General features: G+C 40.9%; 1 protein-coding gene across 1 annotated transcript in view; it reads left to right on the top strand.

The window, feature by feature from the left end:
- Positions 1-26,089, top strand: part of GRK5 (G protein-coupled receptor kinase 5) — a 239,237-nt gene that overhangs the window by 143,742 nt on the left and 69,406 nt on the right. The window contains exons 3-5 of the mRNA XM_029911366.1: positions 8,664-8,776; positions 21,615-21,692; positions 22,527-22,551. Of these exons, the coding sequence (XP_029767226.1) occupies positions 8,664-8,776; positions 21,615-21,692; positions 22,527-22,551 (216 nt within the window). The remainder of the gene's footprint in view (positions 1-8,663; positions 8,777-21,614; positions 21,693-22,526; positions 22,552-26,089) is intronic.

Raw genomic sequence — 26,089 nt, forward strand, 5'->3', positions numbered from 1 at the left:
TGCGGATACAGACTAACACGGCTGCTACTCTGAAACCTGTGCTAATATATGCACTCATTAAGACAGGAACCATAGCCCAGATCCTCAAAAGTATTTGGGTACCTAACTCCCTTAGGAAATCAAAGGAAACTAGCACTTTTGAGCATCTTGGTCCATGTCTTTGTTTTTAATCTCTGTAAAGTGCATGCAAAATAATGGTGCAGTATAGATAGGCTTGTCAGAATTCAATTTTTTTATAATTGTAATGAAGAATATCAGATGTTTATTTTTCAGCAGTTTTTAATTTTTATCGATTTTAAATTTTCACAGTTGTGCAAAATGATGGGTTTTAAGAGATGTTTTTTCCTAATTTTATCAATTTAAATGGTCACAGTTGCAGGAAATTTTGGGTGTGTGTGTGTGGGGTCAGACAATAATTATTGAATAGCAGTAGACATTGAGATCCAAAATGATAACGGTTTATATCCTTTAAAACACAAACTGTCAACATCACATGTCAAAATATACAAAATAAATACCTTCAAGCAGAATTTTTCTTATTTTTCCTATTTTTGCCAATTTTGATTATTATCGATGGAAATGGTTTGTCGTCAGTTTGTGTGTGTATGATGAAATCAACATTTACCAATAAAACCATAATCCTTCCAAGCCTATGAGTAGATGTTTAATATAAAAAGAGAATCTGTTGTGATCTGTTGGGCTCAATGTCTACTGCATGGATTTGGATTACAAGTAATTAGCAAGGAATTTTAAGACTATCTAGTACAGGGGTCGGCAACCTTTCAGAAGTGTGCCGAGGCTTCATTTATTCACTCTAATTTAAGGTTTCGCGTGCCAGTCATACATTTTAATGTTTTTAGAAAGTCTCTTTCTATAAGTCTATAACTAAACTATTGTTGTATATAAAGTTAATAAGGTTATTAAAATGTTTAAGAAGCTTCATATAAAATTAAAATGCAGAGCCTCCCGGACCGGTGGCCAGGACCCGGGCAGTGTGAGTGCCACTGAAAATCAGCTCGCGTGCCACCTTTGGCACACGTGCCATAGGTTGCCTCCCCTGATCTAGTAGCACTTTGTGCTGTATAGAAGTGTGAGTTCTGAGGATTCAATTCTTCAAAGAATAAACATGTTTTCCTCCTTGTGCTGCACCTGTTGTTACTGTTCAGGCCTTATTATACTGGACCTTTAATCCCCAGCACTAGCCACCCTGAGTGATGCGCATCTCAACTCAGGGACATTCACTCATACACCAAAGTGTTCCTTAGAACTGGGTGAGCTGGGGCTGAATTTCTTCCTCTTTCTAGATAATCACCACTGTCTATCTTGGTTTCAGGCTAGCCAAAAGCAGCATGCTTATAGGAGGATTTTCTCTGAGACACTAGCAATTGAAACACTATTAAGTCAATCACTCCTGAAGAAGTTGACTGATAGATAGATAATCTAATCTAATCTATCACAGTGATGTGGTCCTATTACCATAGTATCAGCTGACAACCCTTAACATACACCTCTACCTCGATATAACGCTGTCCTCGGGAGCCAAAAAATCTTAACGCGTTATAGGTTAAACCGCGTTATATTGAACTTGCTTTGATCCACCGGAGTGCGCATCCCCGCCCCCCCGGAGCACTGCTTTACCACGTTATATCCGAATTCGTGTTATATCGCGTCACGTTATATCGAGGTAGCGATGTATTTATCCTCACAACATGCCTGTGAGGCAGGGAAGTGCTATTATCCTCATTTTGCAGATGGAAATATTGTGCGCCACTGAGCAGTGTGTGCAGCATTATCTGTAGTGGTGAATGGAGTCTGTCTATATTCAACAATTATAATGTGACTAGCATCATACTTTCTGGGGATCTCCTGGGTGAACTGAGTTATAACTTTTTCTTCCTCTTGTGTTTGCTCTTAAAAATGTCTAGATTAGGGTGACCAGATAGCAAGTATGAAAAATCTGGACAGTTTTTTTTTTTTCGAGGGGGAGGGAGAGTATAGTTGCATATATAAGACAAAGCCGCTATTATTGGGACGTCTGGTCACCCTTGTTTAGATCTTATATTCTGATTCGCTTGGTTAATTTTTAGGCCACGATTTTCAAAAGTGACTAGTGATTTTGAATGCCCAGCTTGAGACATCTTAAAGGGGCCTGCTTTTCAGAGGGCTAGTTCTCAGCACTGTCTGAACCCACAGACTGCCACATTCACCTGATGGTAAAACAGGTAAGACCTATGTTGCACACCCACCAACTTGCCTGCAGTATTCCTCCTAAGTCACCAAGCAAATGACTCTCCTCCCACTGTAAATACTTTTCCAGCAGGTGGCGCTGGGGCAACAATGCCCCTGCCTCCCCATTAAGAATGAAATACTCTATGAGCCATGGAACTGTATTTTGGGTTTTTCAGAGATAACAATGCTGAACTCTTGTATGGTGCTTTTCTTATTGCAGATTGCAAATACGTGGGTCCCCGGTAAGCCTTAGGCAGCTCTTGTTGGCTCTCAGATCTATGGTGATAAAGAACAGAATAGAATAGAAGAGAATAATTGGGGGAGCTCTGGTGTAAATGAGGCTGAAGTTGGCCCTTTAATTTTGAACACAAGGATGGTCTTTTGTAGTGAAACACATTTCTTATAGGAGATGAAAACCCATATTTGATAGAATGTAATAGCTGGCGTCTCAACTTTGCACCTTATTCTAAAATATAACAGCAACACAGACACTGTTAATAATGCAATCAAAGCATTTTAGGCCCTTTTAAATCATGCACAAAGAAGCCTTTGATAGGAAGCAACTTTCATCACCCTCAAAGACTGGATGGATTAGTATGCTCTGTTTATTATGTTTATATGTAGGTAGTTGTAATTTCACATTCGACTGGAGAAGGGCAAGAATAAATTATAGCAGGTAAGCACTAGTGTTAGACTTACTGGTTTTAAAAGGAAAAACATATTCCTTTTAAAAGTGTCTCTAAATGGGGTTATTCAATGTTGTAAAAGGTACTTTCCATTATGATGCTGATGGTACACATAACAATTATGTTACATTTTAAAGCACTGGTGTTCTGGTTTGGATAAGCAAATAGTATATTTCTTTAATATTTAATTTATTTTATATTTAATGCTTTTGTCATTTTTTGTGCTTTTGAGAGATTCCATTTTGTAAGCAAAGATGGAAAAAATGGAGGTGATTTTTGTTTTGCAAAACCTATTTGGGGTTTAGGTTTGCAAAACCAAAACGAAGGGCAGTTAGGATCTATTTTATCTGAACCATCCTAACTTTGAGTAGGGGACAGAGGTATTGGCTGAATGGTTCTGGTTTTGCCCCATCTCTAGAAAAAAGTTCAACACATGCCTATGCTGGTTCAGAAGCTGCATATTGTTCTGACATGTTTCAACACCTTGGGAAAAATTTGCACATTTGGTGTGATCTAGGGTGACCAGATGTCCCGATTTTATAGGGACAGTCCCGATTTTTGGGTCTTTTGCTTATACAGGCTCCTATTACCCCTCACCCCCTGTCCTGATTTTTCACATTTGCTGTCTGGTCACCCTAGTGTGATCTTGCAATTTACACTAGACCTGAAAATATCAGAATAGTTTTGTCAGCCTAATGTCATTATCCCTCTCCAAATTTTTAGTCCTTCCCTAAAAAATAATAAAATCTATGTTGCAAAGATTAAAAAAGAATCCCCTCATCTGCCTCCAAAGATGTTGAGGCCCTCTTTAGAGCTGGTAGAAAATGCTAATTATGTTGCATGAGATTTGGGGTGGGGGGAGGAATACATTTTCTTTTACCCAAAATCAAAGCCCACTTATTTTTATCAGTTTTCCAAAAAAAATTGTGGTAATTTTTTTCAGTGTTTGGAAACTATTTTACCTCCCTTTCCCCCCCCCCCCCAAAGTTTTACCAAAAGTAAAACAATGTTAATGGAAACCATTTTATTTATTTATTTTATTTATTTATTTATTTTACAAAAAGGTTGACCAAAATGAAATTTTGGAAATGGGACTATTCACATGCTTAAACTTAGGAATATACTGTTAAGTACTTTGCTGAATTGGGGCCTTAATCAAAAGACCTATTTTATAGAAACATCTCCCAGGGAACAAGCTTAGCCTTATGACAGTGAACAGCAGTGACTCTGCTTTTCAAGAGTAATTCGCTCAATGAAAATGCTGTTGGCCAATTCCAAATGTTCGAGTGGTGTTTAAAGTGTGGAACTCTGATCTCTTAATATAGAAATTACCAAATAAATATACAATAAACCTAGAGTGAATATAATTTATCACCTAGTATTTGTTACTGTATTTTATTTAAAACTTTTCTGCCGTCTTTTTAGTAGCCTCCTCTATTAATCTGGACAGTTGCTTAATTGGGATGATAAACAGTTCACTGGCAGGTCTACTGTATTTGCCAATTCTAAATAAAGAAACTGAAAGGTTAAAACTAACTGACCTCCTATAGTTTTCACCCCTCCCTTTTTAAAGATCCATTCTGTCTGCGTGTGACCTTGCAGGTGTTAAAGCAAAAGTCTTCCAAAATGAGAGGGGCAGTCTGCAAGAGATATTGCTCTCAGAATTGTTTTAGTTCCACTGCGTCATCACAAACATATGGTTTCACTTCCAAATGTTTAACATTTCCTTCCATTTCCTCAGGAAATCATTCTTTCTGTTTTTTAAATTTTTGCAACTGGATGGATATCTTTATTGGCAGACATACAGAAAATGACACAATAATTAAACCCAGTCCAAGATAGGCTTCTGATCATATGATCTACCCAGCGATCTGTCTTTTCCCTTCCTGGCTGCTAGTCTGTTGTCAAGAATCTGGACCTGCAATTACAGCACAGCTTGCTTTGGTTTTGCACTTGTTTAATATAACAAAATTGTCACCTTCTGGGCTTGAGCTGAGACATATGGTTTTACTTCTTAGTCCAGAACATGGTCCATATATCCCAAAATATTAATGCAGGCCAGAATCCTGCAACTGACTGAGCAGGGTCAATTGCAAGATCAGGGCCTGGGGGGAAAAATTATGTCACCTAAAAGGAATGAAAACACTTACGCCATTTATTTATGTTACCTATCAAATATATCCCGTTTTTTTTTTTTTTTTTTTTTTTATTATTAAAGACAGGATGGCTCCAGGGAACTGGACTTGAGTCTTGTGTTTAGCTGGTGTTATTACTGGTATTTCCTTTTTCCTCCTTAAGAATGGGTTAACATTTTCATGTGCTGGCCATGTTATATAGCTATAGTAGCAGGTGTGTGTTCATTTATTCTCCATTTTATATTATCTACAAAAATAATGTTTAACTTGCTTCATAATGTTTCCTGTATCTTGTATGCCATAATGTCAGTCGGTTGAATGCACGAGTCTTATAGATTATTCAGACAATATATATGCTTAAATACTAGGCTTTAATGATATTATAAGCATTCTAGGGTGAATGTTTCCCATACTATCCTATTTTGACAAATTTTTAAAAGCTGCATATATTTTTGTACTATAAATAATTATGCTATACATAAAATAAGGCTATACAAGAAGAAACATTTAAAATGCATCAAATGTTTACATATATGTGTACGTTTATGCTGCATTTTACTACATCGATTCATACATTTAATCTATAGTAAGAAATATTACCTTTTTGCACTGTTCACTTTATATTGTCTTGGCTTCAGAGCGAGCATAGTAGCGTTTGGGACTTTTAGAAGGGCTTGATTCCTAATTTGGGGAAAAGCGGAGTGACACTGAGACTCAGGATGTTTTTTTCTGAATGTACATTATGCACAATAAGCACACACTTACTGTTAACCTTGAACTGAGACAGCAAATGCAGCAAAAGGTTTCTATGTAATTCCACCTTCAGAACTCCAGCTAAACCGCATCTGAGGCTCAGCACATTTAGTTTGCCACAGGTTTCTGTTTCTGCTCCCCTATTGCATTGCAAACTCCTGTTGAATTTGCTGCCCACTCTGATCCTGGTCCAGGAAAGAATTTAAGCACATGCTTAAAGTGCATGCACATATTTAAAGTTAAGCACTTACTTAAATACTTTGATGGATCAAGGCTTGTGCCAGGTCTCTTTCAGCATCATTGTTTTCCAGGTCAAAGGATTCTCATTTTTGTCCTCACTTGAATTGAGCAGGTTCTCTTTTGATTGCCATTGCTCTGCACATGTCTTCTGTCTAGAAACCTACCGGTTTGAGCTGCATAACCCACGCAGCACTTGAAAGGGCCACCATCAAGGCAGTGAGGCCTAAAATTTAGCATTCTGATTTTCTCTCAGTACATGCCTGTGTCATGCTGTTCCATGCTGTGTGCCCCAGCCAATACAAACACACCAGCACCACAAGTTGTTGTTAGTGGGTGGTCCAGAGGACAAGGTCAGATTAAAATCATGGGCGGCCCATATAAGAGGCCAGGAGAGGCTAAGCCTCCCCTAACAGCTGGCCTGCCACCTTTGGAGCATGCCACCACAGCCAAAAGGGTGCCCCGGCTGTGGCCCCGCCCACCCTATGCCCCGAGGCCCTGCTCCTTCTCGTCCTCTTCTGCCTGAAGCCCCACCCTTGCTCCCGCTCTTCCTGTCCCCACACCACCCACATGGGGGCCTCGGGGAGGCGCTGAAGAGGCATGCGTGAGTGGTGAGCGGCTGGCTGGCAGGTGGGCTGGCAGGGGGGGCCTCAGGGAAGGGAGCAAAGAGGCACAAGAGGTGGGTGGGGGTGGCGAATGGGCGGGGCTTCAGGGGGAGGAGGCCAAGCAGGGGCAAGCCTTGGGGTGGGGCCATGGTCCAGGCAGGCTCAGTCTCCCCAAATGGAGGAGTCATGTGCCGCCCATGATTAAAATAACGATACGCCATTCATTTTTGGGTGCTTGGCAAATATATGACTATGGTCTAACTTGTCCAGTATCCTGTCTCTGACAGCCATTGGTACCCGATGCATCAGATCACAGGCACTGACTTTTGTTTTTGCCGGTGGGTGCCCCTTTATGCCCCATCCCCTCTGGGGGAAGACGCTGAGCATGGGCGGGGCCTTGGCGCAGAGTAGGGGGTAGGACCTCTGTCTGGGCGCCGGGGCCCACAAAAGATTAATCTAGCCCTGCGGGTGCTGCGCACACCCTCTTATTTTTCAGTGGGTGCTTGAGCCCCAGAGCACTCACGGAGTCGGCACTTATGCATCAGAGGATGATGCAAGAAAACCTGCAATCCATACACATGGGTGTATTCAATCACTAGACTTGTGACCAGCCCCTACATAGGAGGTGGAGGTGTTTGGCTCCCCCTGCCTTTACAACCCATGCAAAAGCTGGCTGAAATCTGGCCATATGTGAGCAAGTCCAATATCTGATATATATTTCACCTGGGGCTTACATCCAGTTATTGCAGGGGATGGGCATGACGAAATCAGCTCTAGTGGGTAAAAAGCCTATTCTGGATATGTAGAATCTCCAGTAAATGGACGATTCATTCACAGATTCCTGTGTTCACCTGTGTTTTTCCTACTAGTGGAGGGGAGTAGGGGGGGAATAAATGCACAAGCTACTACAGCTGTAAGATAGAAGTAACCCAGGCGCTGACAACTTGTGTGGGTTTTGTATGTCTGTTTGCAGTGTTATGTTATGTGTTGGGAAGTGAGTTGTTTCCATAATAACAGTGACTGCCATATGGCAACGAGGAAGGCGGTGAGAAGAACGCTTAAGGCAACACAATATGTTGTTTGACATTTTGTGTATTTTTAAAGGAATACTATATCGTGTGTGTGTGCAGCAGCTCCACGCTGACTAGTGTTTAATGCTGATCTTGCAAAGCTAACATTTGATACCAGCTGGTTTATACTTGTGCCATGTCCATTTGTGGTACTCTTTTTCTTTTTCCTCGTTTTCCTTTTAAATATTGATTCATAAAGTGCTTTTCACTGTAGTCAGATTGCTGTTCAGTGCTGTACAATGATGGAACAACAATTAAAAATACCATAAAGCAGTAGGGGAAATAAACTTCTAAAGGAGGACGTCATGTGAAACTCAATCTCATCAGTAAGCTGTTGTATGTGCAAAGCCCTGGTTACTGCCCAATGAACAGATAGCACAGATTTTTAAATACTTAAAAAATATATATACCTATAAATACATGTATATTAGAATAGCTTTAGCCACAAAGTCAAACCCAAATTTTCCCAGAGTTTTGCAGCATTCTGACCTGCATTTAAATATATGGGGAACTGGGAATAGGGCTATTGCAAGTTCCCGTTAATTCCAAACTTTGATGCAACTACATGTGCAAATTCACTTTTTCAAGGCTTCTGGTAACTCTCCCCTTAAGGTCCCCCCGCCCTTTTCCCCACGATGGTAACCAATATGGGAATTGCCTTCTCTGATTCTATATAACTCCAGAAATGAAAGGTCAAAAATTGTCGTCTTACCATGGCTGAATGGCATGAGCGGGACTTTTTGCCTGCACTAGGACTGTAGAATTGAGTGCATGGTAGCCTCATGGGTCCAGTGTTTTTGGCTTTGATTTTCCAAGGGGGGGTTTATGGTTTTGGAGTGTTTTTACTGCGCTCACTTATGGTGTTTTAAAATTGTAGCCAGCCCAAAACACACAAAGAGGATCTTCAGGTTTTTACACTCTTTTTTCTTCTTCTTTTATTGCCTCTAGAGAGAGATTATTACAGTTTATGCGACAAGCAGCCAATTGGAAGGCTTCTCTTTCGGCAGTTCTGTGAAACTCGACCGGAGCTTGAGTGTTGCATTAGGTTCCTTGACTCGGTGGTAAGTTAATTCTTCTGATATTTGCAGTGTTTTATTGAACTCTGTTCCTTGGTAATGAACTTAAGAACATCAGTGTAGGAGTACAAAAAATAAACCATTGTTCTTAAGAAGTAACATTCTCTACATGAGCACAAAGATGTGAGCCTTCCATGTGTTAGGCTCCTGCAGAATATTTTGTTTGTCACCATTAATATCTCTATCAGGTTAACAGTCAAAACATTTTTTTGTCCCTTTCCAAAAGCTTCTTCCTGACATCCAGCAATCATTGTAAATCTTGACTATAAAATATATTGGAAAATACAGGGTTTTTAATATTATTTAATTGACATTTCTGATCCCATCATACTTAAAAAGGAACAATTTGTATTGGCCATCTGTGAACTCAGTGTAAGAGAGTGTAAGATGTTTTTTAGCTTGATAGAAATCATAAAAAGAATGTTAATGCTATTTGACCAAAATCTTTATGTAGACTCTGATCATGTGATTTGGTGGTACAAGCAGACTGCTGAGTTCATGCAAGATCAGGATCTCATTAAAGACTGACTCTTTCTTTGGATTGTTTATCCAATATTAAATGGGATGGCAATTGGTTCTAAGTGTCGTGTGTTAGCCTACTATGCTGCCTTGCCTCTGTAACAAACAATAAAGCAACTTTTAGCAATATACCTTTCATAAGCAGGCTTGGAAATGCTCTACATTCTGCCTAGAACACAGAGACCCACATGTAAAAAATGGCCTTACAGTTGCACCCACCACTCTTTATGTCTCTACTTTTGCAGATGCACCAATGTGGATTTGCATGCATCAATGCTTGCACATGCATCAGAGAATTGCACATTCCGACTCTTAGATATGAAGGGCGGTGGGTGCAGTTTTAGAGGTCAGATTGCGATCCCTTTGATCTCTGGGCTCACAACTTGCAAATACATTTCACAGTTTCCTCATGCTATGGTGGGTGCTCACATGTCTGAACTTTCAGATTGCTGAGTAGAGCGAAAAGGTTACTATTTCCTTTAAGAATATATCTAAGATTGCACTGTTATGCTGTACCTCTGTCATAGGAGGACAGTGAAGGAGACAAAATCATTATTTTTCAATGGAAAGTGTAGTGCCTACCTCTAAACATTCTGTGACAGTAGCCATCATGTAGTTGTCATAGAGTAGCTATGGAGTAGATTCTGTAGGGTAGCCAGACAGCTTCCATCTTGAACTCCCGCTGGCAGTGCAACTGTGTAGCCAATTGTGTGCATATAGCTACATTTATTAGCTACTGCACACAGGTGCCTGCTAGAAAACCTGTGGGCAGCAGCGGGAGGGCAGGCAGAAGTTGCTGTCATAGAATGACTCTGTTCATCCTTCATTGAAACACAAGCCATTTTTGGGATGGATTTTGGCCTCTATACAACAGTTTATTTCAGGAAATGGGGACAGACGTGTACAGTGGTCTTTGTCTGCCTGATGAAAGTGCCTTTAGTCATCCATTTAAAATGTGTGAAAATTATTTCTTACCTTTTGGTTTGGGAGACAACAAGAAGAAAGAATGATCTTTGGTTTCCGTGTGTTTTCCATTTAAAAGAAAACAGGAAGTTTTCAAAATTCAGAGGGGTTACAAAATTTAGGGGCTTTGTGTGCCACTATTATCTATTATGAATAGGCTTAGAAGGGTTACATTTCTATCAATAAATGTCAATTTCACCATACACACAAAAACCAACAGAAAAAATATTTCCATTGATGATAATTGAACTTTACAGATAGGCAAAGTAAGAAAAGTGCTGCTAGAGAACTTACTTGAGTTTAATTTAAGGATATTTGCTTTGTATATTTTGACATGTGATGTTGACTAATTGTGTTTTAATGGTTATAAAGCTTTAACTTTTTGATTCTCAGTATGTTGTAGTGTCATTAAATAATTGTTGTCTGACACCCCCCTCCACTCCCCAATTTCTTGCAATTATAAAAAAATGATCAGAACACTTATGCTTAAAATTAAACATGGGTATTGTCTGTCAGAATTGTTTTTTTAAACCAAATTCTGTATTTGTAGTATTTGTATTCCAGGAATGCCTAGAAGCCTCAGAGATCAGGGTCCCATTGTGCTAGTCCTGTACAGACACATAGTAAGAGAAAGTCTAGGCCTTGAAGAGCTTACAGTTTAAATAGATAAGAGAGACAAAGGCTGGGCGAAAAGAAGTATTATTATCCCCACCAGGGTGTATATCATCCTGTCACAACAACACCATCAACTTTACAGTACAACATGATAACTTTTCTGTACACAAAGTACTGGGAATATTGCTGGAGTCATTCTTGGAGTTCAGGGCAACAAACTGCCTCACCCTTCTGCAGCCCTTAGCCTGAGATCCTGAGAGTGAAACCAGCTATGGCATTTCAATATCCTCCCAGCTGTAGTGCAGTGTTTGTGGGTATGTCTACTTTGCAATAAAATACCTGCCGTTGGCCAGGGTCTGCTGACTCAGGTTCACAGGGCTCAGGCTGTGGGGCTATAAAACTGCAGTGTAGATGTCTGGGCTCCAACTAGAGTGTGGGCTTTGGGATCATCCCGCGCCAGTCCAGTCCAAGTCCAGACATCTACAGTGCAATTTTACAAGCCCCACGAGCCTGAGTTAGCTGACACAGGCCAGCCGTGGGTGTTTTATTGCAGTGTAGACATACACTTAGACAAGAATACCGTGAAAGGTTGAGATGGGGCTGGTAAGGGAAATGGTTGTGTCTAAAATCTCCAAACCCCAATAACCCAAGACAAATATCCCAAGACCCTTCTGCAGGGATGCCCTTGGCAAACAACCTTTGCTTGCTGCTCTGGCCCTTAACTGTCTTGTGTACTATTGCAATAATTCAGTTTAGCCAAGAGATCTGTATTCACAGTCCAACTGAGATCACCAATAATTGGTTGAACAAAATGATTGAGCTATATGAAGGTCTGAATAGTCACTCTCTTATCTTTGAACATCTTTGATGGCTTTTGTTTATTGATTTCAACTTCTGTAAAAGTTTGCTGACCACTGGTGAAATTTTCTATATTATCCAACCTTAACTGTCTAAAGCAGGAAACACAACAAAAGTTTGTTTTTACTTAGTACCAAACAAAGATGAAAAATAATTTAAAATACTCAGCTCTTCATTGGAAGATCTCAGAGCACTCTGCAGGATGGCAAGTATTTTTATCCCTGTTTTATGGAGAGAGAGAGAGAAACTGAAGCACAGAGGGGTTAAGTGACTTGCCCAAGGTTGCACTGCAAATCAGTGGCGCAGCCCAGAATACACCTACATCTCCTCTCCCAGTCCCCTTCTTTAACCACTAGACCATACTGCTTCCAAAAGCAGGCAACAATAAATGCTGTGTGTGATTTACAAGCACAGGTTGGAGTGGAAACTGCAAGCTGAGGAGTTCTGTCAGACAGTCACCAGCCTACCCATAATCTCTCTTTTTCATATGCAAGTCAGACCCAGTTTAGAGAGAACTTTCTCACTCCTCCGATTTCAAACATCAGTAGTATCGACCTGCATTACATATTGAGAAAAGTCCCTCCTTTACATGGCATTTATTTCAGCTGTCACAAGCACCCAACATGATCTCTTGGGGAGATTGATTATAGGGTATATTATAAATTTGGATTTTTTAAGTGTTCCATTTTTATAATAAAGCACGTTCCACAATCACTAACGTTAGCACAGGAAACGGATTCCTCTTGCTGATACAATTGTCGGGTTGTTTCAGTTAGAATGTGACAAGGGACGTTGACCAGATAAAAATCTCTGCACAGTGATTTACATCTCTGTCAAGCGAGTGCTGCATGGGTATGAAATGCTGCTGAATCACAATAGTAGCATTATACACTCACTTTGCCCAGGTGTAACTGACTACACAAGGTGCAAGGCAGAGGAGAATCAGGGCCTACACTTTCAAATTGATTTATCTGTGTTACCAATTCAGGGCCTGATCCAAAGCCCTTTGAAGTCAGTTGGGGCAAGTTGTGTCAGTGTGGGTAGAGAACAATGTGGAGGAGTGGGAATGGAGGGGAAGACATGAATGACAGTGATAAGAACACAAGATTGCATCTATGCCGATGGATAAGATTTTCAGAAGCACTCAACATTGGCTTAACTCTTCTCCCATTGAAAGCCAGGGCAAAACCCCCCCTTATCTTCAATAAGGGCAGAGTTAGGTCAACACTGAGCTCTTTTGAAAATCCCACCCTGCAAAAATTAATACAATATTTTATTGAAATTAACAACTTGTTGGACTTAGCATTAAATAGAGATGAAATGTAAAGATTCGAATGCTTGTCTCCTTTGTACACGATGTCCTCTCTGCCAAATAATGTGTTTCAGTCACAGATATTTCAGTCACAGGCCAAAATTTCCAATTTATCTGGCTTTATTTTTAAACATGAAGATAGGGCCCTAACATTAGCATTAGTCTTGATTTAAAAATTATCAGTGATGGAGAATCCACCACGACCCTTGGTAAATTGTCAATGGTTTAGTACCCTCATGGTCAAAAATTTACACCTTATTTCCAATCTGAATTTGTCTAGCTTCAACTTCCAGACATTGGATCATGTTATACCTTTCTCTGCTAGACTGAAGAGATCAGTATTAAATATTTGTTCCCCGTGTAGATACTTAGAGACTATAATCAAGTCACCCTTAACCTTCTCTTTATTAAGTTAATTAGATTGAACTCTCTGAGTCTATCACTATAAGGGAAGTTTTCTAATCCTTTAAATGTTCTTGTGGCTCTTCTTTGAGCCCTCTCCAATTTATCCACATCCTTCTTGAATTGTGTGCACCAGAACTGGATACATTATTCCAGCAGTGGTTACACCAGAGCCAAATACAGAGGAGCAATTCCCAGAAGAGTCAATTCAACATAAGAAGAGAAGAAAAAAATGGAGAGGAGGGGCGTATAAGTGATGCTAAGCAAAGTGTCACACTAGAGCCCATTGCTAAGAAGGGCATCTGCCAAAAGGGAAGCTGTGGCTCTGAACCAAAAACATGCCACAATTTTGTAAATCAACCTTTCTCAAACAGAATAAACTACCAGAAAGTTAAAACTGGTCGCCCTGTGTTTTAAATGTTTCCTAGCAATGCGTTGCAAGGCGTTGAGATTGTGATGCTGTTACACATTGGGGGCTAGGTGTGCTGTAGGACAGAATGTGCAGGAATGTGTCAGTCTGTCGTACCACACAGAATTACAGCCCCGCTTCCAAGTGCTTCTCGGTAAGGAAGGCATGTGTGTGGAGAAAGATTAGATATGTTCTCTGAGCTGTTTACAGTGAAATAGGCAGCCCTTAAAACGAACGAAGGATTTGTAGGGGTGGCTTGCAAGTAGCAATGCCCTACATTTGTAATAAAACCGGTGGTTTTAATATGCACAGAAAAAGGATGATTCTGTGGCTGAAAAACTGGGCTAGCACTTGGGAGAGCTGCTGTAGACTCCCTGTATGGCCGCAGGCAAGTCGCTCAATTTCTCTGTGCCTCAGTTCCCCATCTGTGCAATGGGGATAATAGGACTTCCTTTCTCCCACCCTCTGTCTGTCCTGTCTATTTATGTTGTAAGCTCTATGGGGCAGGACCGTTTCTGCTACGTGTACGAACAGCACTTAGGGCAAAGGGGCCATGCTCTTGGCTAAGTAATATAAATCACAAGAGTGTCTTACCTCTGGCCTTTACCAGGCAGGAGGGACATGGGTCAATGTGTATGTGGTAGCCCAAAGTGCCCCAACATTGCCAGACTTTTGGCGAGTGAAACTTGCTGAGCTCCGAAGAGAGAAGTTGACTAAATTGTGTGAACCCAACAGCGAGCCCGGAACCAGCCCCGAAAATCAGGAGATGCCCAACGTCACTTGCACTCTAATCACCTTTCCCTCTCACGTCATCCATCCCAAATCACCTGTAAACCACAGTGCTCTGGGCTGCCAAAGCCAAGGGACACAGCACTCAGATGCCACTCTATCAACAGGCATGGCAAGATTACTAAAATATGGTGGTCAGCTGACAACAAAGTACGCCCCTCCCATCATCTGAAATCTGTTCACTTCCCTTGGCCTCCTTAGCTGCTCCATCAAAATAGGTCCCTTCCCTAAATGAGAGAGGAGACCCCCAGCCTTGAATTGCAGGCATTCCCATCGTCCTGCTGAGAAGTCTTTATTCCACATCACACCACCATCTCCCCACCACCACCACACACTGTATCCTCATACATACGTATATAATATCTCCTATGTGTAAAACAGTCGTTTGCCAAACTCTTTGGTAGACTTCCAGAGGAAAGCATTGTTCAAAATGAAAGCTGTTATTATTGCAGCATGCTGTAGCTGGCTTATGATGAAATTAACTCTCTTGCAAACCCTTACAAGTTATTCATAGGCTGCCCTAGCGGGTATTGTAGTAGCATGCTTACCAATATTGTAGCAAAGAAATATCTCTTTGTACCTTTTGAAAGAAAGTCCTTGAAATAAAGTTTTCCAGGACACATTTCCTGTGCTGGAGAGGGGATCAATAAGTAGCTGATCTGTTAGCTGTATATATTTCCTGTTCTCCAAGCCAGTAACTGCAGAACTAGAATATGATAATCCAGCACAGGATTTTGACATGAATATTTCATAAAATAATATACATACACAGGTGCTCTAACTTTCAGCAGGTCTCTGCTGTGTCATGATTTCCCTTTGGACTGGTCTACTGCCTATCTTGCAGCCTCCCTCAGTTCCCTCCCCTGCTTCCTCTACTCACTTTGCATTGAAGATTCCTAATCATTTGGGGGGGAGGGGCCTTTTCAGTTTATAACATGAGCCGGAGGGAGTCGTGAACAAACTGGCTGACTCAGGCCAAGAGGAAAATAGGTTCCAAATCATTTCACCCACCCAAGAGCAGAGGTACATTGTACTTACTTACACTGTACTAAACTAAAAGAGCATCCTGAAGAAATGTAAGGTGAATAATTTAAGAATAGAGAACAGCCCAAGTGCCTGTCTAGGTTGTTTCTGCTGGAGCCAGGGGCTGGCAGTGGGGGTACAATTACCTCGTGGAATTTTTCAGCTGAATGCGTCACTAGACATACATGTGGAAGGGGGGTAAAAATGATGAACAAGCATCCACTTTAATACCAGTTATTAAAAGTTACCCTTTCGTCTAGACTGTTTTCATTTGTTTAGTTTGATTCCTGCACATGGTATACAAACTGCAGAGTGTGTGTGTATATGAGGGATGGCGGGAGGGGTAAACAGCACAGATAGTGATGCCTACCATTAAGGTTACCCAACACTTCCCGTTATAAGATCCTGGCTTTAGTTGCTTTATCACTTTGCCAAACTTTAACCATATGGGCTGAAGTTTTCCGTGCTGGATGTCTGCCTCAGGTTAAGTCATTTCATAGAACATGTTCAGGGGAAAATATGTTGTTTTGCCCATGTTACAAAAATTGTTACAGCCATGTAGCTGAAAAGTTGTAGTACCTCTATGCTATGTATTAGTAACTTGAAATTTGGCAGGGGGGTTGCCTTGCTAACAGAGATGGGGCTTTTGTTGTCCTTGTGAAAATCCACCCAAATTTGGTCAAGTTATAAACCTCTTTAAAAAAATCTCATTTTGCACACACTCAGTAGAGACTGGTTAGACTTTGGCAACTAAATTCTCTGTGGAAGAATAGGCTGCCCTCATGTGTCCCCTTGTGTGTGGGGGTGCTTCTGCTCTGCCCATTATTCTTCCTTCTTCCAAGCCCTTTTACGGAGACTCCACATGCTTGTTTGTCCAATTGCTACCTTTATAGGGGTCTGGGTTTATTCGGGCAATAACTCAAAAGTAATACTCAGAGTCCCGCAAATAATCTGTCCAAGGCGTGGCTCTTACCTCAGAGCCTGGGTGAGTGAAAAGGCTCCTTCATCTAGTCCTTTTTCTTTTTTGTGAGTTCTCAAGGGGTGACCCACCTGGGGGTTTGGCTTGCAGCTGTCCTGCTCAGATCTGACTCCCCTGTAGACTTCCCAGGGTCAACTTCCTCAAACAATGGCGTCGGCTCTCTTTTATAAGGAACTAGCTGCTTCTGGTTGCCTCTCAGCACCAGGCATCTCTGGTTAGCTCATTTAGCAAGCCTGCTCCAGGCTTGCAGTCTCCTGCAGGCAGCTCCCAGCATGCTCCATCCCCTCCCAGTGCCTGTGTGCTGACCACACGGCTCTTGGGCCATCCCAACAGAGGCCTGAGCATGCTCCATTCTTGAACTGCAGAGGTTGAGCAGGACTTTCGCGGCAGTTGCTCCTCCAGTTTGCTGTGGGCTGTTGTGGTGCCAGGTATGAAAACTGAGGGCAGGGAAACTGTTTCTCTCAATGTTCCCCCAGCTGCTGTCCAGGTGGCATGGAGGAGAAGGCGGAAGCGGCCTGACCTGAATGCAGAGAGGCAAGGAACAGATGGGGGAGAGGGAAAGATACATGGCAGACGATGAGGAGGGTAGAAAACTTTCGGGAGAGGGGTTAGGAGCAGGTGCTGGGGGTAGGGGTATGTCCACCTGGAAGATAACAGTCTTTTACTGCTGCTAGTTACTAGATTCCAACTCTGCTGATGACCCAGGTGGGGGATCTATATGGCTCCACATGACATTTAAGTTTTGGTGTCTTTTTTCAAGCTAGGAAATTGCTCACAATAAAAAACCTAAGTTTAAAAGAATATTATTAAGGTTGCAAATGCAAGCACTCAACTGAGGAAATGCCAGAATTAAGATTGCTCATACAGTACATTAAGATACAGGGCGTGTCTCCATGGTGTGCTACGGAGGTGTGGTTTCTAAAGCGCACTAACGTGTTGTGCACTAATTGGCCCATTCTCACCCTGCTGGGTGCACTAAAAGTTCCCTAGTGGACTTTAATGAATGTTAAAGCACCCTAGGGAACTTTGAGTATGCACCACATTGCAATTGTAACTAATAATGCTATTCCTATTAATTATGTACTTGTAGACTGTAACCAGTCTTTCTAGTGCTGAGGAAGAAGGGGAGGGGGTCTTGTGGTTAAAGCACAAGATTGTGAGTCAGGAGACCTGAGTACTCGTCCGGGCTCCAGAACAAACTTTCAGTGGCCTTGGGCTATTCACTTAATCTGTCTGTATTTGTATAATTCAGGGGTAGGCAACCTATGGCACGCGTGCCAAAGGTGGCACGCGAGCTGGTTTTCAGTGGCACTCACCCTGCCCGGGTCCTGGCCACTGGTCCGGGTGGCTCTGCATTTTAATTTAATTTTAAATGAAGCTTCTTAAACATTTTTAAAACCTTATTTACTTTACATACAACAATAGTTTAGTTATATATTATAGACGTTTAGAAAGAGACCTTCTAAAAACGTTAAAATGTATTACTGGCACGCGAAACCTTAAATCAGAGTGAATAAATGAAGACTCGGCACACCACTTCTGAAAGGTTGCCGACCCCTGGTACAATAGGAAAAATTATAACAATCTATGGCAGAATATGCACAGGTGTCCCTGGAGAGCTGAATAGCACGCAAGTGACCCAGATTCGAACGTTTGAGCTAAAGGAGAATCTTTAATACTCACCAGTGTTAGGGTTTATCGGCCCATTTCAGATCTTCACTCTCATATCTGTCTGTCTGTCTGTCCCCTTAGTCTCTGAGAACCTACTGAGAACTTAAAATAGAAATAACTATGAAAATCTCTTTTAGTTGTTCCCAGCTGTAGGAGAAATAGGCTTAGTGTCGAGAGTGTGTGTGTGAAATTTGCTGCAGGAAAGCTAGTCAAAGAAATGAGTTTTGTATTTCGTTCCGTATGTAGTGAGGTCCATGGTCATTCCTATCTCTTGCGGGAGGGAGTTCCATAGCATATGTCCTGCTCCTGTTAAAGTTCTGTCTTCCTCTCTGCTTTGCCTACTGGCCAACAGTTTCATTGTTGTGGTAACTATAATGGGATGTCATGGTTGCAAAGGGAGAGTCGTTCTCATGGCAGCTAGAGACAATTCCCTGGTGGACTTTGAATATCTGAACAGAGACTTTGAACTAGACTCTAGTTAGTCAGGAGCCAGTTAAGAGAGTAAAGCACTGAGGTGACATGTTCACAGCATCCCAAATTGTTAAGCAGACAAGTTGCTGTGTTTTGTACCAGACGTAGCTTTCTCGAGGGAGGAGGGGGGGAGTCTTCATTGCTAGATCTAATAAATTGCAATAATCGCACTATGCGGAGAGTTAATCACAGCTGTTTGAGGAGGTTTGCTTTTGTCTTGAGGAGGGCAGTGATTTACATCCACTCCCAACAGATACGTGACATAATTCCTTTTACTACAGTCACTACCAAAGTTTAGTCAATGCAAAGCTTATCTTTAGGCATCTAGGATTGACAGGAATCCCATGAAACACTCTGGCACCAGTCCATAGCTATGGACAGACACTAACATCTTAAAATAAATTGAATATATATGGCATAGAGATCCAAATTTGTAATCTATTTCAGAAACTCAGGCTTCTTCCACTTGAAATGAACTAAAATCTCTGTTTACACTGTTTAAGCCACAAAGCAAGACAATCACACATGTACCCAAGTCTAATTACATCCAATAGAGAGCAGTGGTACTTGCCAGTCAATCACAATATATGATACATACATTGAGAATACCACCTGAATTCCTGATCTGTTTTATTGAAGCAAATGCCATATTAATTCAAACTATATGACCAACATTTGATATGAATGCAGTACCACTAAAATCGCTTAAAGGATCTGTTTGCTAAACCTCTTATATGGCAAAATATTTAGCATCTCAAAGCTGCTGAGGGAACAATGAATGATAATTCTTAGATGATTTATGAGTTGTGCTGAATTGAGGGCTTAGTTATGCTCCCAAATCCTTCTCCATTGGGACATTACCAATAAATTCTGGCTTTTGTGTTTGACAGTCTTCTGCACAGAGAGTTAAATTTAAATACAAATATTTTCTCTTCTTAAAAGACATTTTGTATTTAAATCTTTACTTTAAATTAAAAATCCCCTAGCCTGTCTTTGAAGTTATCATAAATGCATAGATAAAATGCAACTTCTCTGACCTTCTTTAATTTGCTATTTTTTTTTTGGTTGTTTGTTTTATCCTTTAGCAGAGATTCTGGGAGAAAAAATGCTGTTAAGATTCTATAAACACTCTGGAGTGTTCATGCTTTCAAGAGCTGAAATGACCTATAGTCAGATACCATCTAAATGGACAGGAAATTGAATGAAAGATTCCAAAAAAAGCCCCTTGTATTAAGTTTTATGAGAACATAATCGGTTCATCCCTGACATGGTTACTAAGAAGGAAGTATTGTACTTGTGGATTTTATTCATCAGTGTATTTCTCATCAGCAGTACTGTTTTCTTTTATTTGTGGTCATTGTCATTTACCAAACTAAATCTGATTGTTTGAACAACCTGCTGTATAAAGCCTTAAGCTTAAGCTACAATGGCTAAATCAGCATTGGCTGGATACATGGTTAATAGCATTATTATTACTTTTGTGGTTTTCATGTTATTCCTTGGTCTGGTTAGCTAGAGTATTTATTTATTACAGCCTTCCTTCTGATTTATTGTATCAAACTGAGAACAATGTATATGTCCTAAAGTGTGCAACAGTTCTGAAGTGCATTCTTCCAAGTGCCAGTTCAGACTGATCTACCGTATGTTGTCTTTTACTTCCTCCTCATTTATCATCTCAGACAGCTTGTATTGGACCAACTTACTTAATTGGTTTGGCAAGAGGGTCTGGGATGCTTTTTCTAATATGAGCATTCATAAAAACACGTTGAACTGACTTTTTTTTCCCAGAAGGCCCTTTTGATCATAAGACTGAAATCTTGTACTCCAGGCAATGACAAATTAGAATGTCTCTAAGAATTTGTCATTATCATTTAGTTATTGTCTCACTTGGGGTTGCAAGCTTTAAATGGGTTTTTTTCCCTTGTCTTTTAATGACTTGCATTGCTGAAGAATTTTAAGTAAAATGATTAATGTCTCAGTGATGCCTAAGCAATATTTTGTTTCCTATATAAAGTTAATCCTAAAATTTACCACAGATCAGTGCTGGTACAATATGCAGAATCCTTAGAATAATATTTAAAAATGCAATGTGTGTGCTCTCTTTTGTAATGCACAATAGAAATCAAACAAGATTCCAGTATGTACTGAACATCGCTCTTTGTTTGGTCCCTTTTATTTTTCTAAGCCCTGAAATATCCCAGGTTTTTGAGATCTCCAGTTTCAAAAGTCCATCAAAAAGCACTAAAGGTGATTGGCAAAATTTCTGCAGAGGGGGAAGAGCTTGAGAAATGAGTGTTATACCGAGAGAAAAAATTAAAATCCACAGGAGGACCCAACCTTCCAAAAGCCCTACCTCCTGAGAGAGCTCTCCTTATGCCTAAATAAAGTAGATTTTTCTGTCATAGAGATTAACAAAACAAAAATCCTCCTTTATCATTTGGAAAAATTAATTTCTACTCCCTACGTCTAAGTGAGTGAAAACAAATAATGCTCAGTGAGAGGGGTTCTTAATTATCAGAAACATTTGGGCTTGGCATATCTATCAAGTATAAATGAATGAAATTTACTCATATGTGGCCTAGTCAAAGAGGGCTGGTTTCAGAGAACCGTTTTCTTGGTCTTGGTCAAAACATCTTGACGCCAGTGTTTTGCTTTTCAATTAGATCAACTATACAGGTTTACCTCCATCAGAAGATTATATTTGCCTTCCAAATTATTCAAGTGGAATGTTCAGTTAAGGCCATCTCCAAAATGAAGTTATAATGATGACGTGTGAGTACAAATATTGATGGTTTCTTTATTTCTTTTCCAGGCAGAGTATGAAATTGCTCCAGATGAAAAACTGGGAGAGAAAGGAAAGGAAATCATGATGAAATACCTCACCCCAGAGGTAAGGGGCTGCCAAAATGATATCACTGAAGGAATGCAGGGCACTCCTCTGCTACACAGAGGATGATACAAGCTCTTAAACCAACGGTGTGCAGTTTAGTGGTAATATCCTCCGGGGAACAAAACTTAATCTGTTAAGTAAAACAGCCAGGTATAAGTGGAGTCACATTTCAGTCCAAAAATTCACTTTGAAAGATAATGAACTTTTTAGGGGCCTTATGGATCCATTGATGCATAAGAAGGTTTCTCTGGTCTCTTCCCTTTATGTAGAAGTTACACATATGCAGTATGAATACAATCCTCACACAGTGGCCACCATTAAAAAGCCAACATCTGCCAACAGATTCCACAGTTATTTCCTATCCTAATCAAACGGAAAAACAGTGACAATCCAGACATGATTATGTGGTAAGCGTTGGTGAGTGGTGGATTTTTAGTGGCAATTGCTATATATCAATTGGTGAATTAGACTCCTTAATGTTGTATCTCTATCCCTTGTAAATACTTTATGGAGCTGTGTGTCTCACAAGACATGGAACGCTGTTCTTCAGCTGCTTTCTTAAGGATAAAAAGCAACAAAGAGTCCGGCTACCCCTCTGATACTTTCTTAAGGATAGGTTCATACTCAGAAATCATATTCTTTTCTCCCTATCAAGTCCTTGCTGTTAAATCTTCAGTATTCATGAAGGAGAAAAGCTCATGTGAACATTGTGTCCACTGGGTGGCATTACGAACTGGACCATGAGGCTGCTGCAAGAATTTTGGGCAGGCTGCAGCTGGGACCAGTTCTTTTTTGTTTTTGGTTCATTTGCTGACCACATTTAACCTTTTGCAGAAGTCTGCGCCAGTAACCAACAAACGCTGAGCTTCAAACACATGAATTATCGTAGGCTTTCAGCTCCTTCAAGCTTTCTAAGAGTAACTGAGTCCCACGACCACCGCTTAGAGGATTTTACAAGAGGAACACGTTTAACCCCAAGGATAACGTATTACATGTTGTAGTAAATGCATTTAAAAACATTTAAATGATACAGTGTGATTTGGAGGTGGAAGGGCAGGGCAGACCACCTTTTTTCCAGTCAATCATTTTCCTATGATAAAGTTGATTGTGTACTTTAAGTTCTCTCAGGGAGTTGTCTGCAACCTAGTTTCATTTGCTGAGCTGATTAGTTTTAAGTATATAAAGAAGAGATGCTGCTGGTATGAATTGCTGCTACCCATTCATTATAGACCCTAAGTTTACCACTGGGTTTTATTTTTCCAAGATGGTAGTTTAGGGTAAAGTCTCTGCTGCAGAATAATGAGGGACGCGGGTTGAAAATTTAAAGGCCATCATTCTCCTCTTGCCCCAGAAAGACCTGTTTTGTTTTTCTTTGCAGTGGAGAAGTGAGTGTTGGTGATGCTAGTGACATTTTAGCCCTAATCAAAGCGAGAGAAGGTCAGTGCTCACTGGCTTGAGTTAAGCACGACCAGGAACTGTGCAGTTTCCCAAAACATTGCTGACAATCCACCTCAGTGCTGACCAACAGCACCGCTGCAATCCTAGGGTATGCCTGCATCACAATCCGTTGTGACTGACTGCAGCACTTGTAGACATACCCAAGCTAGTTTTGATCTGGCTAGCTTAGGGTGACCAGACAGCAAGTGTGAAAAATCGGGACGGGGGTGGGAGGTAATAGGAGCCTAGATAAGAAAAAGCCCCCAAAATCGGGACTGTGCCTATAAAATCGGGACATCTGGTCACCCTAACTTGAATTACAGCAGCAGTAAAGCTGCAGCAACATTGGCTAGCTGCTTGAGTACATACCCGTGGTCCTTGGCAGACGTGAGCAGCCCATGTTGCTATGGCTTCGCTGCTATTGTTATTTGAGTTAGCTAGCTCACAGCGAGCTCAGGTTTGTCTACATGTGCTGCCGGCACACCTCTGATTGCTGTGTAGACAAACCTACCGTCTCTTGAGCAGTCACCACCTCTCGTAGCAAATTCATTTCTTTCTCATCAAAAGGAAGGATGGTCTTGAGGTCAAAGGAGAATCATAGAATTACAGAAATGTAGGGCTGGAAGGGACCTCAAGAAGTCATTAAGTTCAGCCCGCTGCACTGTGGCAGGACCAAGTAAACCACCATCACTGACGTGTTTGTCCACATCTTTACTAAGGTGTGGTGCCTAGAGCTGGACACAGTACTCCAGTTGAGGCCTCACCAGTGTGAAGTAGACTGGGACAATTACCTCCCATGTCTTACATGCAACATTCCTGTTAATGCACCCCAGAGTGATATTAGCCTTTTTCTCAGCTGAATCACATCATAGACTCATGTTCAATTTGTGATCCACTATAACCTCCAGATCCTTTACTGCTTAGCTAGTTATTCCTCATTTTGAAGTTATTCATTTGATTTTTCCTTCCTAAATGAAATACTTTTCACTTGTCTTTACGGAATTTCGTCTTGTTGAATTCAGACCAATTCTCCAATTTATCAGGGTCATTTTGAATTACAACCCTGTCCTCTAAAGTGCTTGCAACCCCTCCCAGCTTTGTGTCATCTGTGTATTTTATAAGCGTACTCTCCACTCCATTATCCAAGTCATTAATGAAAATATTGAATAGAACTGGACCCAGGACTGACCATGAGGGACCCCACTAGATATGCTCTCCCAGTTTGACAGCGAACCATTGATAACTACTCTTTGAGTGCTGTCTTTCAACCATTGTGCACCCACCTTATAGTAATTTCATCTAGACCACATTTCCCTAGTTTGCTTATGAGAATGCCATGTGGGACTATGTCAAAAGCCTTACTAAAATCAAGATATATCAAGATTTATTAATTATATTAAGACTCAGGATTTGGGGTTTCCATCCTGTGTCCTGTCATAATATTTACTCACCTGACTGTGCTGTGAGGCTTCATTCCTTTAAGATTCATAGATAGAAGGGATTATAGAAATGCAAAGTTATATTATTTCCTTTGTAACCTAACTCCAGGTCTCCAGAGGTGGGAGATTAGTCCCTGCACTAGCCTCAGCCCTTCGCTTTGTTATTACTGGAAGAAGATACTGTGTCATTTTTGTTTCTTTTTGGAGATGACGTCAGTGCAAAATATTTCCCAGAGGCTAGACTAATTGTGCCACCTCTGCAGACTGGTTACTAGATTTACTAATCCAAATCTCCTCCTTTCTCAAAGACCTTAAGTGCTTGTCTACACTACCCCACAAACGGTATTTAATTAATGCTAACTAGGAACTATTTTTTTTGTTCACACCTTTAGAGTCTACATGGCAGTGTTACAGTGGGGGAGTGTGCACTGCTATTCACACCACCCCCCATACACACCCATAGTCCGAACTGCAAGGCAATGTAGACATAACCTAAGTATATAGAGCAGATGCCCTGATGGAGTACCATCCAAGCCAGCAAAGAAGAGCTCTTTTTCATTAGGGGTTTGCATGTCTCTGTTTAATTACCTACCCATTAAAATAGACAAGTAATCTCAGATTCAAACACCTTCTGCTTTCAGATGAACGTTTCTCTTCAGCAGGTTTATGTCTGTACTTCAAAGAACCTCACTGTCTTGGTATAAAAATAGTTTGGCATAAAGCTTGATTGATGGAAGAAAATTGTAGATGTTCTTGATTTATTTCTTGGAATAATGGTTCAACTTTAAAATCAGAGTAAATTTGTTGCTGCTGCGGTTTGGAATGCAGGAACAGAAGCAAAATCAAACTAAAATGCCGACTCCATATTCTGGCTATTAATAATTATTATTATTGTTTTTATTTAGATTTCTAAGTAGTTTGTAGTGTTGTAGCTGTGTCATGCCCATTAGGATGCAATGGATCATCATTATATCACGGGATGCTCATAGCCAGCTTGCAGGCATGCCTGTCACACCTTGAGTGTCTGGGTGCTAGACAGCCCTGGTTCAGCAGCTCTGCCCCAGCGGCCTGTCTGCAGCCCCACTCTGGCTTCCGCCAGTCTTGGTTACAACCAGCAAGGCGACCCCAGCACACTCCCAGTTCCAAATTTCCCTACTACTGTGTGCCCTGAGTGTCCAGCCCTTACCAGGGCCACTCAGAGTTATAATAAGGTTTGTTGCTCCTTTAAGTAGACAAAAGCACATTACAGCTTATTAACTTAACTGGGGTAAATACACCCTTCCCTTCAGACACAGCACTGAGCTGGTAAATAGTAAAAATAAAACAAATTTATGAACAAAATATACATAGGATTAAGTGAGTTCAGGTATAAGGAATGAAGATAGAAAGAGTTACAAGTATAACAAAATAAAATATATCATCACTCTAAAATATGCTCAGTTACACATGCCATAGAAACAACAGGAAGAAAACATTTCCCCCAAATAAATAGACCATACCTCACTACCCCCAAAATCCTCA

This window comes from Terrapene carolina, unplaced genomic scaffold (genome assembly GCF_002925995.2).
Source record: "Terrapene carolina triunguis isolate 2854851 unplaced genomic scaffold, T_m_triunguis-2.0 Scaffold95, whole genome shotgun sequence".
Classification (NCBI taxonomy): Eukaryota; Metazoa; Chordata; order Testudines; family Emydidae; genus Terrapene; species Terrapene triunguis.